General features: G+C 39.3%; 1 protein-coding gene across 1 annotated transcript in view; it reads right to left on the bottom strand.

The window, feature by feature from the left end:
* Positions 1 to 24,014, bottom strand: part of DNAH3 (dynein axonemal heavy chain 3) — a 2,217,123-nt gene that overhangs the window by 1,157,207 nt on the left and 1,035,902 nt on the right. Inside the window, exon 19 of the mRNA XM_044089509.1 lies at positions 23,301 to 23,392. Within this exon, the coding sequence (XP_043945444.1) occupies positions 23,301 to 23,392 (92 nt within the window). The remainder of the gene's footprint in view (positions 1 to 23,300; positions 23,393 to 24,014) is intronic.

Below are 24,014 nucleotides of genomic sequence, written 5' to 3' on the forward strand. Positions count from 1 at the left end.
GGGATCAAGGGAAGAGGGGGATAAGCGTAAAGGAGACCGGATGGCCAAATCGGGAATAGAGCATCTCTCGGTGACTCCCCCTGAGGGGGGATCAGGTCAAAATACCTGCTGTACTTGTTGTAGGGGGATGCAAAGACATTGCAGCAAGGTTGGCTCCAATGACAGAAATGTTTTTCTGCTACTGATTGCTTGAGGCATCAGAATAGACTTGCAGTGTTTGTCCACTAGTATGTTGGTTTTCCTCGGAATGTGTGTTGCAACTAGAAAGTAGTTGGTGGAGATTGGCCATTGCCACACTCTCGTAGCCTTGCAGCAGAGTGGGTAAGATCAGGTTCCCCCTTGTCTGTTGATATACCAGACTATAGACAGGTTGTCGGTCTGAATCACAATATTCCCGAGATGAAGAGCATCTTGAAATCCCTGCAACTCTAATAGGACTGCTCACATCTCCAGGACGTTGATATGTGAACTGATATCTTGGGGGGAACCTCGTGTCTTGAACAATCCTTCTGAACTAATGTCCCCCCACCCCATCTGGGAGGCATCAGTAGTCACCGTTGCCATTGGAGGTGGTAAAACAAAGGCTCGGCCTAGATAAATGTCATCCAACTGGATCCACTACTGGATGCCAATTTTCAAATTGGTGTAAGCTTGATTGCAAAAGACAGGGTTTGTCGAAGTACAGACTATTGAACTGCTAGTGTCCATTAAAGAACACTCGTATAGTAACATGCTACAGGAAGTATGACTTTTGCTGCTGCTATAGACCCCAACACTTGAAGAATGAATCTGGCTGGAGGAGACGGATGGGATAGAATTTGATGAACCTGAGATGTCAGTGTGTCAACACGATGAGTTGGTAAAGATGCAATTTGTTTTGTCATCTTCGGATGTGTGCCAATAAACTCCATGCTCTGTACTGGTGTATGATTTAACTTGGTTTAACTGATTGTTATTCCTAGTAAGGGGCAAATGACCTTGTATCAAAAGCAGTACACATAGAGCAGCTGGTGTTTAGATGAGCTGCTCCGAGACGATACATACACGCCTTGTGGGCATGTCTGTTATGGATTTTGTGCCCACAAGAAGTGCATTTTTTAAAGCCTGTCCGCTTGTCAGCCATGACAGTTGAAAAAGGACGATACAGAAAAGTAAAAAATAAATAAATAAATACAACTTTTTTTTAAGAAATAGTTAGAAAAAATAAATTACCAGCAATGGTAATTATGAATTACCTTGTAACAGAGGGTAAAAAGGGCAGAAAGGGGATAGAAGGAAAAATTACTAACTGTGGTAATAATAAGAATATACTATATAAAAATATAGTAACTACTCCGACACAGAAAAAAAAAAAAAAAAACTAAGAGGGAGGTTGTAGAAAAAGAAGGCTGGAATTTAAAATAAAAAGGTTAACTTTCACTTACGAAATAACAGTAGAAACTTGTCAAAACACTCAAGAGAAGTACCCTATGTCTGAGCATGATGCCAGCAAATGAGATCGGAGGTACTGAGAATGGATTAGGGCATTAGGGTACAGAGAGGAGCTAGACAGTTGGATGCAAAGTCTGAAGTATGTGGCAGAGTTGGATCTGAGGATCAGATCTGTAACCCATTCAATGAGTAAAAATGAAAAGGACAACATCAGATATACAAGTTTTCTTCAGAAAAATAAAGTGGACATTTTTCCAGTGGGGACTTATCTGCCCAGCCTTGAAGGATTGCTAGCTGACTGACAGTTCCACAGGGCCCTCCAAAGGAGTGTGCTTTGGTGGCAAAAAAAAAAAATTCTCTGAGTATTTTGGAGCTTTAACTGCCTTTTTTATTAGGAGCTTCCCTTGAATTCTAGACAGGTAGAGCGAGTAGAAGGTGCCCTTTAACTCTGAAAAACTGACAGATCAGTGGGATAAGGATCCAAATAGCTTATACTACTGCAACAGTGATCTAACACTGAATATTCTTAAGGATTTTCTGTAGTCTGGATGAATTAGTATATTCAGATTGGCATCTGGTTATCTGAAGTGCTTGTCTGGTCTGCATTGCTCTGAGTATCACTCATCTCTGCATTTAATTTTGATTTGAAGCTCTTTAAGGTTTGATCACTTCTATTTTGTATCTTATTCTAGTATTAGATTTGTTTTGCTTTAAGTTTTCTGTTCTGTTGGAGTTTTAAGAGTTCCCCATCTACCAGCCCAGTCCTTATTGTGTTCTTAAATTTGGTGGATTTTGAGTTGACCACCCCCTACTATAAATCTCAATTTGGATGCTCCTCCCAGTCACATCTCATCAGCTTATTCTACTGAAGAGAGAAAGATCATTTGGGAAGGCCCACCCCCTTAGTTTATCAACCATAAATTATTATGTTTCATCCCTTCTTACTTAACCAAAAAAATGCACTTTATTCATCTGCTTTTACTGTATTTGTATTTCTTTCTTCTTTATTACTTTATTTTGCTTTTGGTGACTATTCTTAAAATTACTCAATTGCCTTTATTATGCTGCATTTATTACTGCTTGTTAGTAGTCTGATTAAATTGTAACTGTTATTTTAAGCCTTTTTGTTTAAGCACGTGGGCTTCAGGCTAGTTGTTTTACATTAAGAAGGTTTGTGGTCTGCACTCTTGTGTCAGGACAGGTAGCTTACAACCTTCTAATTTGGGAGTTGCTGACTGAAGGCTTAGTGTCTGTTATTCTAAAAGTGTCTTAGTTCTGGTTTAAGCACTTGGACTTCAGGCCAGTTATTTTACATTAAGAAGGTTTGTAGTCTGTACTCTTGGGGGAGATGGTAGATTCTGCCCTTCTGAGCTGGGAATTTCTGGTTAAAGGCTTATTGTGCCTGCTTATTTAAACAGTTTCCTTCTGAAATTGGTGTGCCTTGTTTGCTGTAGCATAGACTAGATTCAGACCTGCTGAATCTAGCTTTGTTTGTATAACATGAGCACTAATCCAGGCCATCTTTTTTTGGAGAAGCTTCTCCCACACCCTAGTGGCGGAAATGTGCAGTTAGAACTTGTCTGATTGAAGACTGCTGGAACAGGGCTCAGTTTTAACTTTTTTATTGGTTAATTGGTTAATGTGCTTAAATCAGTTTGCTCATTTGCTACTGTTATATTAAAAAAACTGCACTTTATTCATCTGCTTTTACTGTATTTGTGTTTCCTCCTACTTTATTACTTTATTTTGCTTTTGATGCCTATTCTTAAAAGTACTCCATTGCATTTATTGTGCTTGTTAGCAGCCTGATTAAATTGTAACTGTTATTCTAAGCTTTTTGATTTAAGCACGGGTTTCACGCTAGTTGTTTTACATTAAGAAGGTTTGTGGTCTGCACTCTTGTGGCAGGGCAGGTAGCTTACATCCTTCTAACTTGGGAGATGCTGATTGAAGGCTTAGTGTCTGTTATTCTAAAAGTGGCTTAGTTCTGGTTTAAGCACTTGGGCTTCAGGCCAGTTATTTTACATTAAGAAGGTTTGTGGTCTGCACTCTTGTGGGAGGAGAGGGTAGATTCTACCCTTCTGAGCTGGGAATTTCTGGTTAAAGGCTTATTGTACCTGCTTATTTGAACTGTTTCTTTCTGAAATTGGTGTGCCGTGTTTGCTGTAGCATAGACTAGATTCAGACCTGCTGAATCTAGCTTTGTTTGTATAACTTGAGCACTAATCCAGGGCATCTTTTTTTGGAGAAGGTTCCCCTGCACCCTAGTGGTAGGAGTGTGCAGCTAGAACTTGTCTAATTGAAGACTGCTGAAACAGGGCTCAGTTTTGAGCTTTTTTATTGGTTAATTGGTTAATTTGTTTAAATAACTTTGCTTGTTTGCTACTTTTATATTAAAAAAAGTTCTAGCTTGTTTTCCCACCTTTCCTGTTACTAGAGTAGTTCATATACAGATTTTCTGTATTCAGGCCTGTACTGTAGTTTCTGAGTTCCCCAGACCTTTCTCTGTTAGAGGGAAGCCTCTCAGCTTATCAGTGTGAGTGGTAAGTACTAGGTAGCCATCTACTACAAGAGGAGTGGTTTCTAGCTCCCTTTCAACTTTCAGCTTGAAAAGCCCATGTTTGCACAGGTGTGAGTGCTGTGCAGCATCACTAATCTAGGGTAAACTATTACCAGTGCCAGAAAGTCTACTCTTCAATTTTTCCCTTAGATTGTGCTAGTTCTCTTCTCTCTTGCATTTAACTACCTTATTCGCCTAGCACTTCATCTGGCTTCTTGTGGCAATTATTGTAGCACACATAAGTGCTAACAACATTAAACGTCCTATAAAGAAACATCTCCAGTACTTATTAATAATGACCATCCCCCCTGGCATGTCTAAAGGTCAGTTCCATGTGCTTTCTCCTATTAACCTGGTGAACTTGGGCATTTTGAAGCAGTGTAGCAATTGCCTCATGTATACAGACAACCCTCTCCTCTTACCTGGCAACACTCAGACTTGTGAAAGATGCACTTATATATCCAAACTGGAAGACATGCACTCTGCAGCCAAGACCAGAATAGCTGATCAAGAGGAGAAGGTCAACACCTGCACCACACCACATGGAACACATAGCCCTCCAGGACACCCACCATCACAGCTCTCACATGAAAACACAAACCACACACCCACTTTCGTGGAGGCTCTCAATAGAAATCAGAAATGCACTTGACCACCACAACACAGCACAAATCACAAGACACATAGCTCACCTACACAGTGTGCCCCTCAACCTAAGCACTTAAGGCAAAACAGCTTGAACAATACACTAATCATAGGTGACTTGATAGTGAGGCACACTGATGTCCCACTCACTAGGTTGAATAAGGAGAAGGTAACAGTCAGCTGTCTGTCAGGTACCAGGATCCGACACATAACACATGCACTCAGGTCACTCCACAACAAGTACAAGTATGACTCTGTCATTGTCCATGTTGGTGTGAATAACCTGAGATGCACCTCCCTGGACTACATGAAAAGAGATATGGAGGAACTCTCGGAATATGTGGCCCAGGCAGGTATGCCCTAGCCCTGAGCAGCATCCTACCATCACCCAGAATGATACCGCAGTACAAGAAGAAAATGATTGACTTCAACAAATGGCTAAGTTTCTGGTGTCATTCTACGGGGATCCAGTATTTGTCTGCTTGGGATGACATGATTGACAGACTCTGATCCTTTGCCAGAGATGGCCTGCATATGTCACCTCTAGGTTTTCGGATACTGGCTAAAGCTCTTGCCACCCCTATAGTGCTTTTTTTAGGTGGTCCAAAGACAAAATTACCACCATAACAGCTATAAATAAATGTAATCTGAGGGTCATGCTGCTCAATGCTACTAGTCTAAATCTCAAGATGCACTCGTTCGAAGCACTCCTCAAAATGGAGAACATCGACATTTGTGCTGTAACGCAGACTTGGTTTAAAGCAGCAGACTGCACCCCTGCACTACCAGGCTATAACTCATTCCACACCTTTCGGCCCCAGAGCAGGGACCCAAGCTCCAAAGGCAGTGGTGTCTCTATATTCATAAAAGATATGCACACCTCCAGACCAGCAGCCCAGCATAACACATTGGAGATACTTCAGGTACAGCTAACAGTGGGTAAGATGACGATTCAGGTCGTGGCCTGCTATAGGTCTCCAACTATGTGCCAAAACTCTCACTCCACGTTCCTAAGCACCCTGGAAACTATTAGGGTTCAACCCAACACTCTCATACTGAGTGAATTCAACTACCCCTCCATCAACTGGGAAAACTACTCATACACCAATACACTTGCCCAACACTTCCTGGAATTCTTTAATTCCCATGCACTGGACCAGCTCATTTTTACTCCCACTAGAGGAAGCAACATCCTTGACCTGGTTATTACTAACATGGGCAACCATTGCTCAACACCAATAGTCAATTCCTCCCTGGTTAGATCTGACCACAAACTCATTACCATGGAAATCCACATCTCACCCTCACCACCAGCAAAGGAAACCACCATGAAAAACCTCTCCAAAGCTGACTTTGGGCTCCTAAAAACAGAGGTGGCTAACTTCACGGCACCCATGCAAACGGAAAATAGGTGTATGACCACCAAATCATACAATGGACTGTATGAACATGTACATAAATACATGGAACTAGCCATACCCAACAGAGCGAAGACACTCTCCTCCAAAAAAAGGAAGCCAATCTGGTGGTCCCCTACCATTAACAAACTCTACAACAGAAGGAAAAAACTGTTGCAGAAAAAGGTGCAGTCTCAAGACTGGAAAAACTCCCTCATTAGCCACAACAAAAAATTGAGATCCCTCATCTTTTGCTAAAGCTAGCTATGAAGGCAGATTTGTGGCATACACTAAAAACAACCACAAACCCTTCTACAGTTATATCAAGAATCTCCACGGCAATACCCAGATTTGCTCTGAGTTACTGCACAATGGTACCTCCTATACTGAGCCAGCAGATATTGCCAACATGCTGGCCGACAGATTCAGTGTGAACTATACCCCCCCTTCAAAGGACCATCACAATACCGGAAGAATGCCAGGCACCCAGCATTACTGCAGCACAGGTTAAAGCTGCATTGTCCAAGGCCAAGAATACAGCTTCCATGGGACCCGACAATATTTCTGGCTGTGTTCTATATGAACTGCAAAGTGAACTGGCACCACACCTGTGTGCCCTGTTCAATCACAGCCTCATCTCAGGCTTTGTCCCCACAGAATGATGCACTGCTACAGTCATCCCACTCCATAAAGGGGGAACTACTATAGAACCTGGGAATTATCACCCCATTAGCCTGATGAGTCTGATATGTAAGGCTATAGAGCACATCATCATGGACCTAATTAACAAGGATATAGGGAATCTCCAAACTCTGGATCCCACGCAATTTAGTTTTATGAAGGGTAGATCATGCCTGCTTAACTTGGTTGACTTCTTTGAGTCAGTCACCAGAGCTGTGGATAAGGGCAAGGCAGTTCATACGGCCTACCTAGATCTGGCCAAGGCCTTTGATACCGTTCCCCACTCAGGAATTACTGACTCACCAAACTAGGCATCAACCCCTATATCACTAGGTGGGTTGCAAAGTGGCTCACAGATAGAACCCACAGTGTGAAAGTAGCAGACTCCAAGTCAGATTGCTGACCAGTCACTAGTGGAGTCCCACAGGGATCGGACCTGGCTCCTCTCCTGTTTGGCATCTACTTCTCAGATGTCCAGGCCAACACGTAGGGACTCTGGTTAACCACATTCATCGATGATTGCAAGCTGGGAGCCATTATTAACTACCCAAGTGATGTAGACATCCTACAGAAAGGCCTTATTGAGACCAACGAATGGTGTCGAAACCATGGCCTTAAGCTTAATGCCAAAAAATGCATTGTCATTCCCTTTGGGAAAAACTCAGTTCCCACTAATTACCACATTGATGGTAGCCCACTGAACACTGGAGGCATTATAAGTGATCTGGGAACACAGGTTGACAGCAACCTCTCCTTTGACCACCACATTGTCACTGTGGTCAGAAAGTCCTTCTATGTGGCACATCTCATTACCAAGAGTTTTGCATCCAGGTAGAAAGAGGTCATCATCTCTATCTACTCTTCCCTCATTAGACCAATCATCGAGTATAATGCCCCATTTATTTTATTTTTATTTATTTATTTATTTATTTATTTATTTATCATTTGTTGACCAGGAATGTCCGACTAGATTCCACAGAGCCTATTTTCAGCGGAGGCCCAGGGAGAAATGCTCCAGATGCATGTCTTTGGAATGTGGGAGGAAACTGGAGTACCGGAGGAAACCCACGCGAACACAGGGAGAACATGCAAACTCCACACAGAAGGCACCCCAGCCGAGAATCAAACTGGAGAACCTCTTGCTGTGAGGCGACAACGTTAACCGCTGCACCACTGTGCCGCCCGTTTTGGCATGTACCTCACTAAACACCTGCAACAGCTGGAAAGCCAACAAAAGTACCTCATGAAGAGGATCCTAGGCCTTAAACACATGCCCTACATGGACAGACTAAAAAAACTCCAGCTTTTCTCTGTCTCATATCATCTATTAAGAGGCAAGCTCTGCTTGACTTACAAAGCCATGTCTGACCCAGCCCTGCTAGAAATGTTACACCTAGAGAAATCCCAATCCCTCCCCACCACATGGTCCAGAGACCTCAACCTCATTACCACAATCAACAGAACTTGCTGGATGGATAGGTTCATAACCCAGAGACTGTCCAAGCTCTGGAATAGACTTCCCATACATGTCAAGCAGAGCACCTTACTGGCCCTTTTCAACAGAAATCTTGATGAGTGGATGGGAAATAGAAAGTTCACCCAGGGGATCACTCCAGTGGATCTACTTGATAGAGGCACCGGGAGCTAACGGTGGCATGATGCCAGGGCACTTCTATGGGCTAAGTTTGCAAAGGCTCCAGGGCCTTTGGCCTAGTACGCACCTATGAACCTATCATTCAGATCCAAGGTAAGCACTGGGGAAAGCAGAAAGGGAGTCTTCTTGGAAGGTTGGAAAGGCTTAGACAAAATGGAGAGAAGGAGGGAGAAAACAGTCAGAAACTGGAACCTTTTTCTGAGAAGGATCCTCTGGATCCCTTGAAATCAGACCTCAGGTTTTCTTGCCATTTCTTATTAGAGTATGCCTTTCCCTTCTGCTGAGAAAGGTTGCAGATTTTGTGGAAAAGGGGATCAGCCATGGAGGGGTAGTTACTCAAACACAGGAACAGGGGAAAGGAAAAAGCTGCTTAAAACCTTACTTTATCTTCCCCCTTTTCACTATTTTTTTACATACTTCAGCAGAAGAAGGTATGAAAAAAATTATCATTGCCTAAAGGAGTATCCAGTCAATTGGCCATAACATCATCAGACAAAAACTGAAGATGAATCCAGGAATACCTCCTCAGGACTGATAGTACAGCAGCTGCTCTGGAGAAGGCATCAGCAGCATTATACCCCTATGTTTTGGGATGTCTTACGACCTGTGGGGATGAACTAAGCATATTTAGCAAAGAAGTGTTAGTCAGGCAATCTTGGCACTAATTTATCCATACTGTCAGAAAATAAAAGCAAATATCTACTCATACTGGTCTAGTAATTTATGTCACGGAAAGACAAGATGGTACAATTATAAATCTTCTTTCCATACATGTCCATGGCCCTAATATCCTTATAATTTGGTAAGGCACTGGTAGAAGGAAGAAATGTGGAAACTATCAGATTTCACAAAAAGAAGTGCTGAGTCAGAAGAAGGGTTCTTTTTTTAATTACTTATGAACACCAGGTACTTTATAGAACTACTCTGGCTTCTTACATGTAAGAGATTGGGATTCAGGAGCCACAACAGCAGATAAAAAGTTGTCATATAAAGCCTCTGAAACAAGAAGAATAGTAGAAAAGTAAAGGATATCCTCATTACAGCGAGAGGATTCCCTTGAAGACATTTTCTTTGTTCCTGTGATGCCCACACTGTGTGCAACTGCTTTTTATGCTGATAAATGTTTCCCATCATGACAATAAGTCATAATACTTCTTCTGTGTTTCAGAAACTTGTCTGCCCTCCCAGCAAAAGTGCTGCATCATTTTATGGATGGCAACACCAAAGAAAAGACGGTCCTGGGGTAAGCCTGAATACAAAGTATGATCTACTTCTACTTCTAACTCACTGCATATGAGTGAATGAATCTGGAAATAGAAACCAAAAGGTACAGATTCGGGTTTTGAAGATAGTTCTTCAGAACAAGACTCCTTCTTTCCTTTGTGGAAGCAGAAGTTAAGGGACTATGCTGAAATTCCCTCCCACCATGAGAGAAGTTAAACTACTCCTGCTGTAGATCCCTGTGGGTAGAGGTATCAGGTGGGAAGACATTCTTTTTGAAGTATCCAAAGATATGGTATGAGGAGGAGTTGACCCCAGACATATCTCGATAAGGATCTTTGATAATACATCTTCTAGGATGAAAATTTGCAAAATCCCTCCAGTTCCATCAGACAGAATCAACCTTAATTCTTCCTTTGTGGTTTTATCAGTTGTTGATTGGTTGAAAAGGATGTCTTCACATACTGCACCTTGATGGCCTCCTGAGGGGCCCCGAGAGCAGAACAGTTATAGCAGATGGGCAGTCCATGAGCTGATCAAGCACCTCAATGCAGACATCTTTCTCCAAATAGCTGAAATAAATGAGAAGGTTTGTGTCTTCAGTCTTACACTTTTCTAGGTTGAAGAGGAACATCCACGACAGACAAATTCAAGGCCATCCTAGCACATGCTAAAACTTGGAGATGTTTGCTTTCTATATGTATATTTTAAGAAGTAACAAATTACTCCATATAGTCTTGGATACATAACAGTGAAAAAGTGTATACTCTTTATGATTATGTCAGGTCCTACACAAAATAAACACTTGGAATGCTTATACTTCTAAGGAATCTGTTCACCACAGCTGCATTTCCCTCTCTTAGATGACATAAAATGTTTTTTCAAAAGAAAAACAAGGACTTTAATGACGGTACATAGTCTTGTGCATATGAATATCTATAGAGTTCCTGTGATATACAGAGCAGGCAGGTAGACTGGCTCTCAACAGCAACCAATGTAAATAAACTCTGTCTTGGGGGATATGATAGATACTGCCTGTGAAAAAAATCTAATTTCTGAACCTTGGGTCGAGGGAAGATTCTCAAGGGAACAGTGTAAAAAGTCCCTGAAATCAAAAGTCTAGAGGGTATCCCTGACGTCTAAAAAGGATAAGAAGCTATTATCGTGTACTGAAAACCTGTGTGGATATTTCTCTGCGTATGTGGTAAAACTTGTTGAAAATGTAAAAAATATTACTGACTGTGACTGCTATTTGCTTTGAAAAAGCATGTTTGAAGGAATACTGCAACAATGAAATGAACGTTGCAGAGGCAGCTATGAATATACTAATTTTTTCTATAGTTTCACATGTTTTGCTGCAAAAATGTACTTTTCTTTTGTCCTTGACCAAGAGAGCTGTTTGTAGAGACTAGTAAGTATTACAGAATGCAAAACTGCTGGAGAATGTAGGAAGAAAAATATTTTATAAACCATGATTTAAAGCTACCTAAAAATGCTCTGCCTGAACTGCTTTCCCTATCTTCAGAAAAGAATGCAGCCTAACTGAAATTCAACAAAATAAAGTGATATTTGATGATTAGTTAGAAAACAAACTGGAATACTATACTAACTCCTCGCAAACTATGCAAGCAGTATAACATCTGTAGGCTCATAAGGGGATCTGCTCTTGCAAAGATATCCTCTTTACAGTGAGAGGCTTGCCTTGAAGAAATTTTCTTTGTTCCTGTGATGCCCACACTGTGTGCAGCTGCTTTTTATGCTGATCAATGTTTCCCATGAAGTCTAGCTACTATCAGCTCTCTTGCAGCCACTGATCAATGTTTACTTAGTTTTCAATAACAAACTGACCTGTTCACACTCCAAAAGTAGATGTCCAATATAATGACCCAACAACCACCTAACAGTGAAAAAAAACAATACATCCCTGAATAAACTTAGAATAGAAGGCAATGTCAAAGGCTTGCCTGTTGGCAATTGACAGTTACGTAGCTAGAGAATACAGACCATCACCCATACATTTAAGTGAGAATCACTAAAAGTGTACATGAACCTCAAGGATGCTGATGACACTCAACTACCAGAAACTGAAACAACTTCTGGGAGGATGCAGTGCAACTGACAATGTTTTCAGTGACAGAGATAGTGGTGAAGATATAGAAATGAGGAAAGAACCCAAAATGAGCATTCTTAAACACGGAGAAAGCATATGACAAGGTCCAGGGAAATTTGATGTGGACAGTCCTATGCTGTTTCAAAGACCTGGAAATGTTGATAGACTAAGTGAAGGATAGGTGCAAGGACCCAATGACACAAATACAAACATTGTTTGGACTCACAGAGGAGATTCTCAGTAGGAGTGGGTGTTCATCGTTGATTAGGTCTAAGCCCACTCCTGCTCATAATGGTGATTGACTACATCAGCAAAAAAGGTCAGAGAGCACAGATCAACAATGTTTCTATTTTCAGACAATGTGGCACTACAAGCAAACTCTGAACAGGAAATTCAGCAATGATAGGGGATTGGAATGCAAAACAAAAGGCACTTGGGATGACAATGAATACAGACAAGGCAGTGGTCATAGTAACAGATGGTGGAAGACAGAAGAATGTGAAAAGTAATGCAAAATGGACAATAGTGAAATAGGTTTACAGCTTCAGTTATCTGGGAGGTGTGATTGAAGAGAAAGGAAATTTAAATATGGAGGTCAAAACTAGAATCACAGCCCACTTAAACAAAAGTGTCAGGGTTAGTGTGCAACAGAAGAAACTATTTCCTGAAAACAATGACAGAATGACAAACCATGAAATTAAAAATACCCACAGCACTGGAAATAGTTTAATAATTACACAGATCTCCATGTTAAAAAAAAAAAAAAACATCAAGTAAAGAACACCTGTAAAACAACAAAAAGAATAAATAATTCAATAAGCGCTTTCGTCCATTAAAATAATGAACTTCTTGGGATAACTTCAATAAAAATTATGAAAGTTTAAATATACAATAAATTACAACCATTGGTGCTTGCAGCCAATTGAAAATCATGCTGATAGGTCATCATAAAGTCCAAAAAGCAATAATAAGTGTTCAACTCTAACATACATTCCATTAGTAAATCATCAGCTAATAAATATACATAAACATCATCCCACCGGTCAACAATGATAGATGAACAAAAACCATTACAACCAACGGTAAAGGTCACAATACTCAAATCCGATTGGTGAGTCAACCAACTCACTCAATAATAATTGGTCAACCCATAACCCTTACCATCAAATTATCGTAGTCGTTTTTTAGAACTCTAGACTAGTTAACAGTTATTAAAAAGTATATATTAAGTAAAAAGATAAATCCAATTAACCACTATTAAATCGAAAACTTTTAAGCAAGCTCCCCTGCACTCTCAACACTCTCACTAACTTAAATATACTAACTTTAAGAATGCACAGTACTGGGGGAAAGGAAAATGTTCCTTCACTCCAGTTTCCACAGTCTTGCAAAAATGCCACATTCCCATTCACCCCTTTCAATATAAATGTTATTCGTTCACCTTATTTCAACTAAAATGCAGTTGACAAGAGTGTTAGTTCAATCACCTAACTACAATATATATATATATATATATATATATATAGATATAGATATAGATACACACACACACACACACACACACACACACACACACACACACACACACACACACACACACACACACACACAAAATCTCTCACTCAGAGATCATTGAGAATCTCTCCCAGCTTGGGATTAACCCATATGTCACTAGATGGTAGCCAACTGGCTCACTGACAGAAATGCACACTGTCAAAGACTGGGTGTCCCCCTCCACCAGTAGACTATTTACCAGTGGGGTACCAGAAGGATGTCTGTGGTGGGGCCTCTACTGTTTGGAATTTATTTCTCTGGGGTACAGGTAAAAGTAGATGCCTGTGGCTTATCAAGTTTGCAGATGACTGCAAACTGGGTGCAATCATTGAGCCCCCTCGCCCCCATGATGGAAACATATTATAGAAATGTATGACTCAGACAAATGTTTGGTGCCAAAGTCATGAACTAAAACTAAATGCAAAAGAATCCTCATTATTCCCTTTGGCAAAGAAGTATCTCCTGCTAATTATGATATAGATAGCACCCCTCTAAGCTCAAACCCAGTAGTGTGAGACTTGCAAACACAGACTGATAGCAATCTAAACTTTGATCACCATGTGTCCATAGTGGTAAGGAAAGTCTTCTACATTGCACATCTCATAAATAAAAGGCATCGCATCCAAGACAAAGGAATTTGTAACTCGGCTATACTCGACCCTTATCAGACCACTAATTGAGTACAATTCTCCCTTCTGTATGTATCTCACTAGACATCTTGCAGCAACTGGACAGACCACAGAAGACTCTAACCAAAGGAATCCAGGGTCTCCAAATGTGACTTACATGAAAAGACTTAAAGCCCTGTCACTGCACTCTGTGTCATACAGGCTGCTGAGAGGCAACCTGTGTCTGGTCTACAGAGTAGTCTCTGACTCTTTTTGTTATTGCGTCTTTCGGCATTTCCCGGTTAGGGGTTGCCACAGCGGAACTCCGGTCCGCTAATGATTGGCAGTTGATTTTTACGTGCCGTGTTGCCGGCCCTGACACACAACTTTCAATGAAGGTATGCCAATTCACGGCATGTCTCCACACAGAAGACGCTCTAGCTGAAAATCGAACGGGACAACGTCTTGCTGTGAGGCGACAACGCTACCGCAGCACCATCACCGCGGACTAGAGTAGTCTCTGACTCTGCTGTATGGAAATGCTGCACCTCTGTAAATCAAATAGGACAACAGTCACTCACTCCAGGAATCTCAACCGAGCCTGTGACATTAACAGAACATGCTGGAGAGATAGATATATCTCCCAGAGATTGCCACTCCTCTGGAATAAGTTCCCAGTTCATGTGAAGCAGAGCTCCTCAATGACCCAACTTAAATTCAGCCTTGACAATTGGATGGATGACTATAAATTCAGCCCGGGGGTGTTATCTATGTTGTTCATGGACAGGGGTAGTTGGTGCTGATCATAGAATCACTCTGTTAACAATGACCATCTAACTATGGTCAATTAGGGTACATGTTTTTTTTTTTATACAGGCTAGGCTTGTAAAGTCCCTAAGGCCATTAGCCTAGCAACCTCCTCTGAACCTACAGGGAAATTTAGTGGCTGCTTTACCAGCCTGAGTTCTGAATAGAAGGGTGAGAAATGGAAGGTAAGACAGCCCTGAATGAACCCATGTAATGCATTGAGTACTGAGATTATGCTCTGAAATCAGGGGAAAGGCATGTTAAACATTTTTCTGGCATTAGAAACATGCTTGGCATAAATTTGTCAAGCACCTCTATGTACTGTAAATCTCTGTAGTATCATACTAGAGTGTAAAATCAGCCAGGTGCCAGCCACCATAGAACAGCAGTAGTATTCAAATCAGCTTTAATAACTTTTAGACAGTTTTCTGTGTCACACTGTAAAACAGAAACTGTGGCAGAGCAAAGTGTCTAACCGTTTTTAAAGCCATTAGATCATCAAAGGGACATTTTGTTTCTGTATGCTGTTTTTGTGGAAGATCTTAAGTGTTCTACGGCTTTCTTATACTTTTTTCCCTATGTTTGGTAGAATATGGAATGGGTAACTTTCTAATTACAATTGTTAGTGTGTGTGTGTGCGTGTGTGTGTGTGTGTGTGTGTGTGTGTGTGTGTGTGTGTGTGTGTGTGTGTGTGTGTGTGTGTGTGTGTGTGTGTGTGTGTGTGTGTGTTTGTCAACAACAGAAACAAGCTTACATAAGGATTAAAGCAATTGTATTTTAGGCCTGATCTCAGAAGGTTTGGTGCATGTGCTTACCTCTAATCCTATAGGGATTTCTAGGCAGGAATCCTAGCATCTTCAAGTGGAAGAAAACATTTTTAGCAGTGCAGAGCTGCTATCCAGCAAAGGAGAGTGGGATGAAAGGTGCTCTACCTATGAAGTCTGCCTTACCTGTGTGGGAGGCTGTTGGCAGTCTTCCCTCTCTGTGGAGTTCTTGCTGCTTGTGCTATGAAGGTGGTAAAGAGAAATACTTATAAGCCTTGGATATTTTTTTGTTTCTAAATTTTGCCTAGAAGGGCATGCTTTTTGTTCGCCGTCCTTGCAAATAAACCCTTTCCAAAGGCCATTAGAGATACCAGGGATCATCTAAGACAAATGGCTGCCAGTACCAATCAGAAGTTACTTAGCCTCCAGCAAGGAAGTGATACCAGATTTTTGGTCACTGAGCAACGTCTGGTTAATATGCAACAGCAACTTGTCATAATACAGAAAATATAGGTTCTACAACCAGATAACTACCCAACGCCCCAAAAGCCAATTTACTACTGAAGAAACTGGGAACAAACAATAATATTGAAGCTTACCTTGTAGCCCTTGAGATGCAACAAGAGCAAACTGGCCCACAAGTGAATGGGCCAAAATATTATCTGCACATTTTACAAGTGACTCTCAGAATATCCATAAACTAAAAATGGAACTTTTAGCTAGAGCAGTTTCTCCAGCAGAGGCACAGGCAGACAGATTTTAATCACTGGATAGGCACCATGAACAAACTGGTAAGGTTTGTGTTGCAGAATGATATACAAACCTTTGAGTAACAAGTAGCCAAAGTAGAACATTAGGTACGGTTTGAAAATGCAAATCATAAGCCAGACCTACCTACAGCAAGGGCTATTAACAAGACTTCACTTAAATACATTACCTGTAAGCCAACTAAACAAGTATGACATACGTCTCAACCTCTTAGAGCAAGAAATCTGGGATAAAGGGCCAAAATAGGGACAATTTCTAAGTACTGCTCTTACAAACTTAGAAAGTTGATAGAATAACAGGTTTTGCATTAGCGTGCATTTTCTGAAGCGTATGAAGTTGGAAACCCAAATGTCTGTTATTTTTTTTTTTTTACTTTAAGCTTTAATGATTTGCCACTAATTTGCCAGAAAAGCACAAATTTATGAAAAAAGGACCCAATCTATGAGGCAAAAATCTGAACATTTTGAGAAAATCTGTACAGTTGAGAGGTATGAAGTATGAGTCTATTTATGTAAAGAAACAAAACGCAATGCTATCTGAGCTAATTTCTTTTAAATATTTTAATAAGGGACATATAGCAACGTATTTTACAGCTCATGAGAATGCCATTGCACTGGTAAAGTCTACTAACAATAACCAACATTAATAAACCACTTGTTAAGCATCCTGTATCTTAAGGTGAACCAATGGCATATGATTAGCTTCTAAACATATCAAATCTGCCCTTTGCCATTGTGCTATTAGCAAACTTATGAAACTGACAATTTTTGTAGATGTAATGGAATTATAAGGATTGTTACGTTCAGAAAGCTTTATTACTTTACTTAGAACATAGCATGTGTTTAAGCATAACACTACTATCAGACAGAAAAATTGAAGCAATATGTCTACATGGACACAAGAACACATATCCTGTCAGTAAGGGAGCAAGGGGGCGAAAGAAGCAGCTACTCCAGGCACAAAGTGCTATGGGGCGTGATCAAGAGTTTCTGCGTTTTTCTGTACTGAAATGCCAGTACAGAAAAGCACTTAATTGCAAAGCTTTTTATTTTTTAACTTCGCTTGAAGAGCTGGGAATTAGGGGTCTGACTGATACAAAAAGTTAGCCAAAAGGCTCTACTAGGTAATGTAATGGAAGGAAGTAGGATAGAGCCAGAGAGTGACGGGCACACAGTTAATAATACTTTGTATAAATATCAGTAGTCAGAGTAAGGAGAGAAGACAGTAAATAGACTGATGAACAGGAAGACACAATTATAAGAAGGAAAACATATTTAGAACCTCGAAAGGAGGCAGATGAGCCATATGATGAACAGACAGAATTTTAAACAGAAATCTAAACAAGCACATTATCAGTATTCTAATACTAAAATAAATCAGAATGGAAAATAACCAAGAGACATAAAACTGACCAGTGACTTAGATTAAAAAGAATTACATTCATAAACTGCACTTTCTTGAGGAGGTAAACAAAAAATAAAATGTCTACTGACCGTCATTCAGAACCTTTTTTGAAACACAGACTTTAGTGCTTTTGTCTGTATAACATTAGACTTCATCAGCACAAACTATAATAACATTAGACTTCATCAGGACTAAATTTTTGTGTTTTAATAAAGGTTTTGCATGACAGACAGTTGGTACTTTTTTTATTAATCTTTTTATTTAATGTCACCATTTGCTCCTTCACATTAATTTTGTTTAGTTATTCACTTTCTGGCAAAGGTATTAGGTGAAGGAGAGACCTCAGTCTCTGTCTTTTCTGGAGATAAAGCCTCACACTCCAACTCACATCAGGCTACAGACTGGAGTAATGCTGACCAGTCTGATCTCCACATAAGCCACATCAATTTTTAAAAAAGGCTATTGGGAACATGATACTCTAAGCCTAAGCAAGGCTAGAGAAAATATAGGAATAACTGATCACAATGGTCTTACTTCATACCCACATTTAGAACTAAATTACCTGCTTTAGAGTAACTAAAGAGCCAGAACAGATACTAAGCAAGTTACTGATAACAGAACTCTTCAGATATCTCAAAATGAAGTTGGCCATAGCCACAGTTTGGATGGACATTTAGGCATGGATAAAACAGACTTCTACCTAGGTTTTATTGGCTAGATGTGATGAAGGAAACAACATTTTCTGCTTAACTTGCCTAGAATCAAGAAAACAGCATTAACAGAAGGTTAGGTAACATTTGATGCCCTTAAATATAACAGAAGTCCCATAAATTCAAACTTTCATGTACCCTTTTGAAGTCAAGTAAAACTCATTGTTTCACATTTGTATTCATCAATTACACCACAACATACCTAGAAAACATCCTCCTAGAATGTGTAAATACTAAATCTGCAGCAAACAAACCAGTGCTACTGTTTTCTAGTGTCTGGCTTACCAATGAAATCCTTAAGGACCAAGGTACCCCATTCATATCTGGAGTAATGCACTAACTATGCCAATTCGTTAAGGTAAAGCAGCTGATAAACTGTATATATCAGCTTTAAATGAGTGAGCTAGTGGAATGATTTAACAACACTTGGAACTCCATGGTTCATAAAACTATGTAACAAGATGGAGAAAAAAGGGAACCAGCTGCTGATATACCTTGTCTTCACAGTAAGAGAAATACATGTAGCTTAAACTAGATTTATTCCCTCTGAGCTATTGCATGGCACACATCCATGAGGAGGATAATAGTTGACACATGCTAGTTTGCTGCACCTGCCTGCAGAAAATAAAACTTGAAACCATCATTTAGTTTCACCATATTGTGTGACCCTGAGACCAGAAATTACTTACTTTTATTAATTTTTAACAAAACCACAAGCCAAAGTTATTCACTTAGAAATGTTATAATCATTAAGCCCTTCTTTCATACTACACACATGTGAGAAGGCTTTTTCCTAAAATCACTCCAGCTTCCTAGAACAACATTCCAAACAGGATAAAGACAAAGGAGAACCTTACTCTTTTATGAAAATCACTAAAGTAACAACTTGCTGATGAAAATAAATACATGTGCTTCTGAGAAACTGACTGATTCATTATTTAATACTACACACACCTACCAAAATACATACCATTCTCTCCCAACTTTCATTGTTAAGATCTTCCCTACACTGCTGCGGTTGTTTCCAGTCTAGAAGCTTTGCAGTACTCTTCTTCTCTAATCCTACTACTTCAGCCAGTATGCTCAGTTGTACTCTTCTTCTCTAATCCTATTACTTCAGTCAGTATGCTCAGTTGTACTCTTCTTCTCTAATCCTATTACTTCATTCAGTATGCTCAGTTGTACTCTTCTTCTCTAATCCTATTACTTCATTCAGTATGCTCAGTTGTACTCTTCTTCTCTAATCCTATTACTTCATTCAGTATGCTCAGTTGTACTCTTCTTCTCTAATCCTATTACTTCATTCAGTATGCTCAGTTGTACTCTTCTTCTCTAATCCTATTACTTCAGTCAGTATGCTCAGTTGTACTCTTCTTCTCTAATCCTATTACTTCAGTCAGTATGCTCAGTTGTACTCTTCTTCTCTAATCCTATTACTTCAGTCAGTATGCTCAGTTGTACTCTTCTTCTCTAATCCTATTACTTCAGTCAGTATGCTCAGTTGTACTCTTCTTCTCTAATCCTATTACTTCATTCAGTATGCTCAGTTGTACTCTTCTTCTCTAATCCTATTACTTCATTCAGTATGCTCAGTTGTACTCTTCTTCTCTAATCCTATTACTTCATTCAGTATGCTCAGTTGTACTCTTCTTCTCTAATCCTATTACTTCATTCAGTATGCTCAGTTGTACTCTTCTTCTCTAATCCTATTACTTCATTCAGTATGCTCAGTTGTACTCTTCTTCTCTAATCCTATTACTTCATTCAGTATGCTCAGTTGTACTCTTCTTCTCTAATCCTATTACTTCATTCAGTATGCTCAGTTGCATCTAATACTGTACTTCTCTCCTCGGTCTTCATTTTGAGGCTGCACACTTAATGTTTAAACATATTACCTTTTACTTTATTTTTGTCTAAGCCCTTTCATGCAGTTTGTCTTTCATACAGTTCTTGTTGCTGTGCAGTACTACCTTATTATAGCAATTCCTACATTCATTAAGATACCCAATATTTAGCATTATACGATTTGTTTTTCACATGACATTCACTGCTTAATTTTGCAAGCCTCTCATGCACTCATAGTATTTCTAATGTATTATTTCTTAAAGCTTACAAATTATTTAACACGTTATGCATACCTTCTTTGTACCAGTTTCTCCTTAATGTAGCATCCAGTCTTGTATACAATAATCTTGATACTTGTAGTCTATGCTTACTACCACACGTTGCATTTGTTGTTTCAGTTTGTTGTTATTGGTAACCGGTTTTGTTCCACTATACTACTTACTGTTTCTATATATTTTGTTGTCTGAAATTTTTTCTATGCACAGACTGTTTTGCTTTATGGTACAATCTACTGTTTGCATACATTATTTCTATCTGCATAATTTGTATACTCTGTACTGCATTTCCTCCGTATTGTGTTTTGCCTTTAAGGCCCAGGTCATGACTGCAAATGTTCTGAGGATAAGTTCACTTATCTGGTGAACAAGTGTTAAATAAATAAATAAGCAATGCATTCATGCTGCCTATTGCAGTTTTGCATGTAAAAGTGGAAGAAGAGCAAATCTTTTGAAAAAGGAACTGTTCACATCATTACTCTCCTTTGAATGATGTATTATTATTATTAATACTGTTCTCATTAGATGTTATTCCCTAGGCAGGTCCCACTGAGCCTGAGGTACTCACAGGTGAAGCCAAGTGATACTATCACAATGAAATACGTGCAACATACTGAACAAAGTATCAGCTGCAAGCTGCAAAGGATGCATACAAATACAAACACATTTCAGCATCATGTAACTCATGTAGAAAATTATCAGTTATAGTAGCACATACTGATCAAGTCAGGGCAGTTTATTTTAGTTTGTCATATTTGGTACACAGGCTATTCTTTACAACTACTGTCTATGTTGTATACCTTTCAAGTAGGCTTGCTGAAAACCATATTGTGTTTTAAGACTTTTGTTTGTTAAGGTTTATAGCATCAGATCAAAACAGCAAAATTATTAAACCATTCCTATTTATGAGCATTTGTTTGTATCAAGCAAATCTGCAAATGGAATCGGATACTTGCTCAAAAGTGTTTCTATCAAAAGCATTTTTTCAAGATTATTACTTCTGCTGAAACGTAAGTGCTCAAACTGGACAAATTTGAGCACTGTCGTTCTGAAAATGATGCTATCCTCTAAATCTGCTATAGAAAGGGGCGGAGCAAATACTTAACATTTATGCAAGTAATGACAGCGTTGGTACTGATTACATGAAATAATAGTGGTTGTGGAGAACAGCCCTCAAATGAGGTGAGCAGGGTTTTTGTCTCTAATTTCAGATAAATGCCCATTCTTAACCTACTGATCACAATTTTGTACATTCATGGTGTAATGTTCACTATTATGGAGGGACCACTGAGATGATTCATTTGAATTTGTTTTGTCTGAATCTTACACAGATGATCAAATGTCACTGGCGCAGAATTCAAACAACCATGTGTTATCAATATTTATAGCTATTTGCTCATTTGTACAAATCAAATCTAGAACATCCACATTTTTATTATCTTTGTTTTTACTATCAATCTCATTACTAATTGCATTCTTTTATTCACATTCCTCTTACAATCAACAAGACGACTCTTAAATGGACATTGTACCTTTTTAGTACATCCTTTTGCCAAGAAAAATATGTCCATTTTCAAACTGTTTGTCCCAGATGAACTTTGTTTGCTTACCTCCAGTTAATCACAGTACTTCCTAACTCTGCCCAACAAGCTCAAGCCAGAAATGTCTTAACTTCTCAATTAAAATATGGCCTTCCATTATTGACACTCCACTCCAGCTACAATACACAAAAGTTACAGACTGCCACCAACAAAATCTGTAGATTTGTCATGGAGGTTGTAGGCTACCTTAGAATTTATTAGGTACCATGAAAAAATTAGGAGAACTTTATTGGACTGCTTTATTTCAATTATGTTTAGAACCAAGGCTGTGGTTTGAGTTATGTATAGCAACTTAGGGAGTACTACTATTTTTATGAGTTGTAAGCTATTTTCAAATATATAAAGAAATGTTTATTCCATGTCCCTATTAAATTGTGTATCTTTTCTTTTGTATTATCATAGGTTTTATCTATTATTTCATCACAATTCTTTTTTAAAATTATTCACAAATATACTACTTCTTGACATTCCCTACTGAAGTTATATCCTGGTAATATCTTGGTATTCCCGTAAGAACATCTTGTGCGTCAACAACCACAGACTGACATTACTGGATGAAATGATTTGACTGCAGCATTTAGAAAGGCAATTATTTTAACAGAGGTTACAGGATAATCAACTAGTTGTGATACTTCTTCAGTAACATGGTCAAAGCTTGAAACTAATGATTCAGTAGAAAGCCTACTAATATTGTTATGGATTTTAGGAAGGCCATAAAAACAGGAATTAAGCATTACACAAAAAAACATACATTTCATAAATAATAAAAGCACTGGTAAACATATATACTATGCCTTAATTTTTATGTTTATAATGGCTAGCAGGATTAGCTGATATTTTCTCATAATTCAGGGACTTAGATGCTCAAGCTTAAATGTCACATATAAGGCAGCTACTCTAGCACATTTATATGCAGGGTTGTTACATAAGGGCTCCTCTTTAGACAGGTCTGCAGTGCTTCACACTATGTACCAGTGCTACTGCAATTAAGTCAAACATGCTTGTTGTTGGGATGTGGAAATTGACTACTACCATATAAATAGAGAGATCATGAAAACACTTGATTGTGTTTACATTCCGAAGCCAAATTCATAATATTTTCTAAAACTAATTAACTTTAGTTTTGATTAGTTATGAAAACAGCATATGTTTCATGGGTGAAGGCAACTGTTGTATGACACACTTCACATTACAATGGCAAATGAAACAACAGCATATCAGAAAAGTACACCTCAATGAACAAATATGGATATATTGTTTCTTACTTGTCAATAAACTTTGAAAGCCCATATTCCAACATGCTTATCAAGGATGCATCACTCTGAGGTTTCAATTCAAATCCAACAATTGCACTGATCTGAAAAGAAAATCATGTGAATAAAGGTCAGATATGTTTTATTTCTTTTCTTTGCATGTTTTTATACTAGAAGACAACTACAGCAAGAAAGCTAGCCTAAAAGCAATACATATTTATGGAACGAATTGTCTTCAGAGTTTTAATATACTACTTGGAGCTCACTGATTACAATCTGAAATCAGAAAAAAAGACAACCTTGTGCACTCCTCTGACATCAAAGAGGTGTAAAATAAGTTTTGCTATGCACATCACAGACAGAGACATAACGCAGACATTGGGAACCACCAAACACTGGACCCTACCCAGTTCGGCTTTGTTAACGGCAGATCATGCCTCCTAATCCAGGTGGACTTCTTTGAGACAGTTATCAAGGCTATAGACGAGGGAAAGGTGATACACACAGCCTACCTAGACCTCGCAAAGGCCTTCAACACCATTCCCCATTCTGGTATTATAGACAAGCTCACCTGCCTGAACATAAACCCCCACGTCACAAGATGGGTTGCCAACTGGCTCACGGACAGAACCCACATAGTGAGAGATGCGGAAGCTAGGTCCAACTCTAAACCGGTTACAAGTAGCGTTCCCCAGGGCTCAGTCCTAGGACCCCTCCTGTTCGGCA

This window comes from Protopterus annectens, chromosome 12.part0 (genome assembly GCF_019279795.1).
Source record: "Protopterus annectens isolate FY-2018-M chromosome 12.part0, PAN1.0, whole genome shotgun sequence".
Lineage (NCBI taxonomy): Eukaryota > Metazoa > Chordata > Ceratodontiformes > Protopteridae > Protopterus > Protopterus annectens.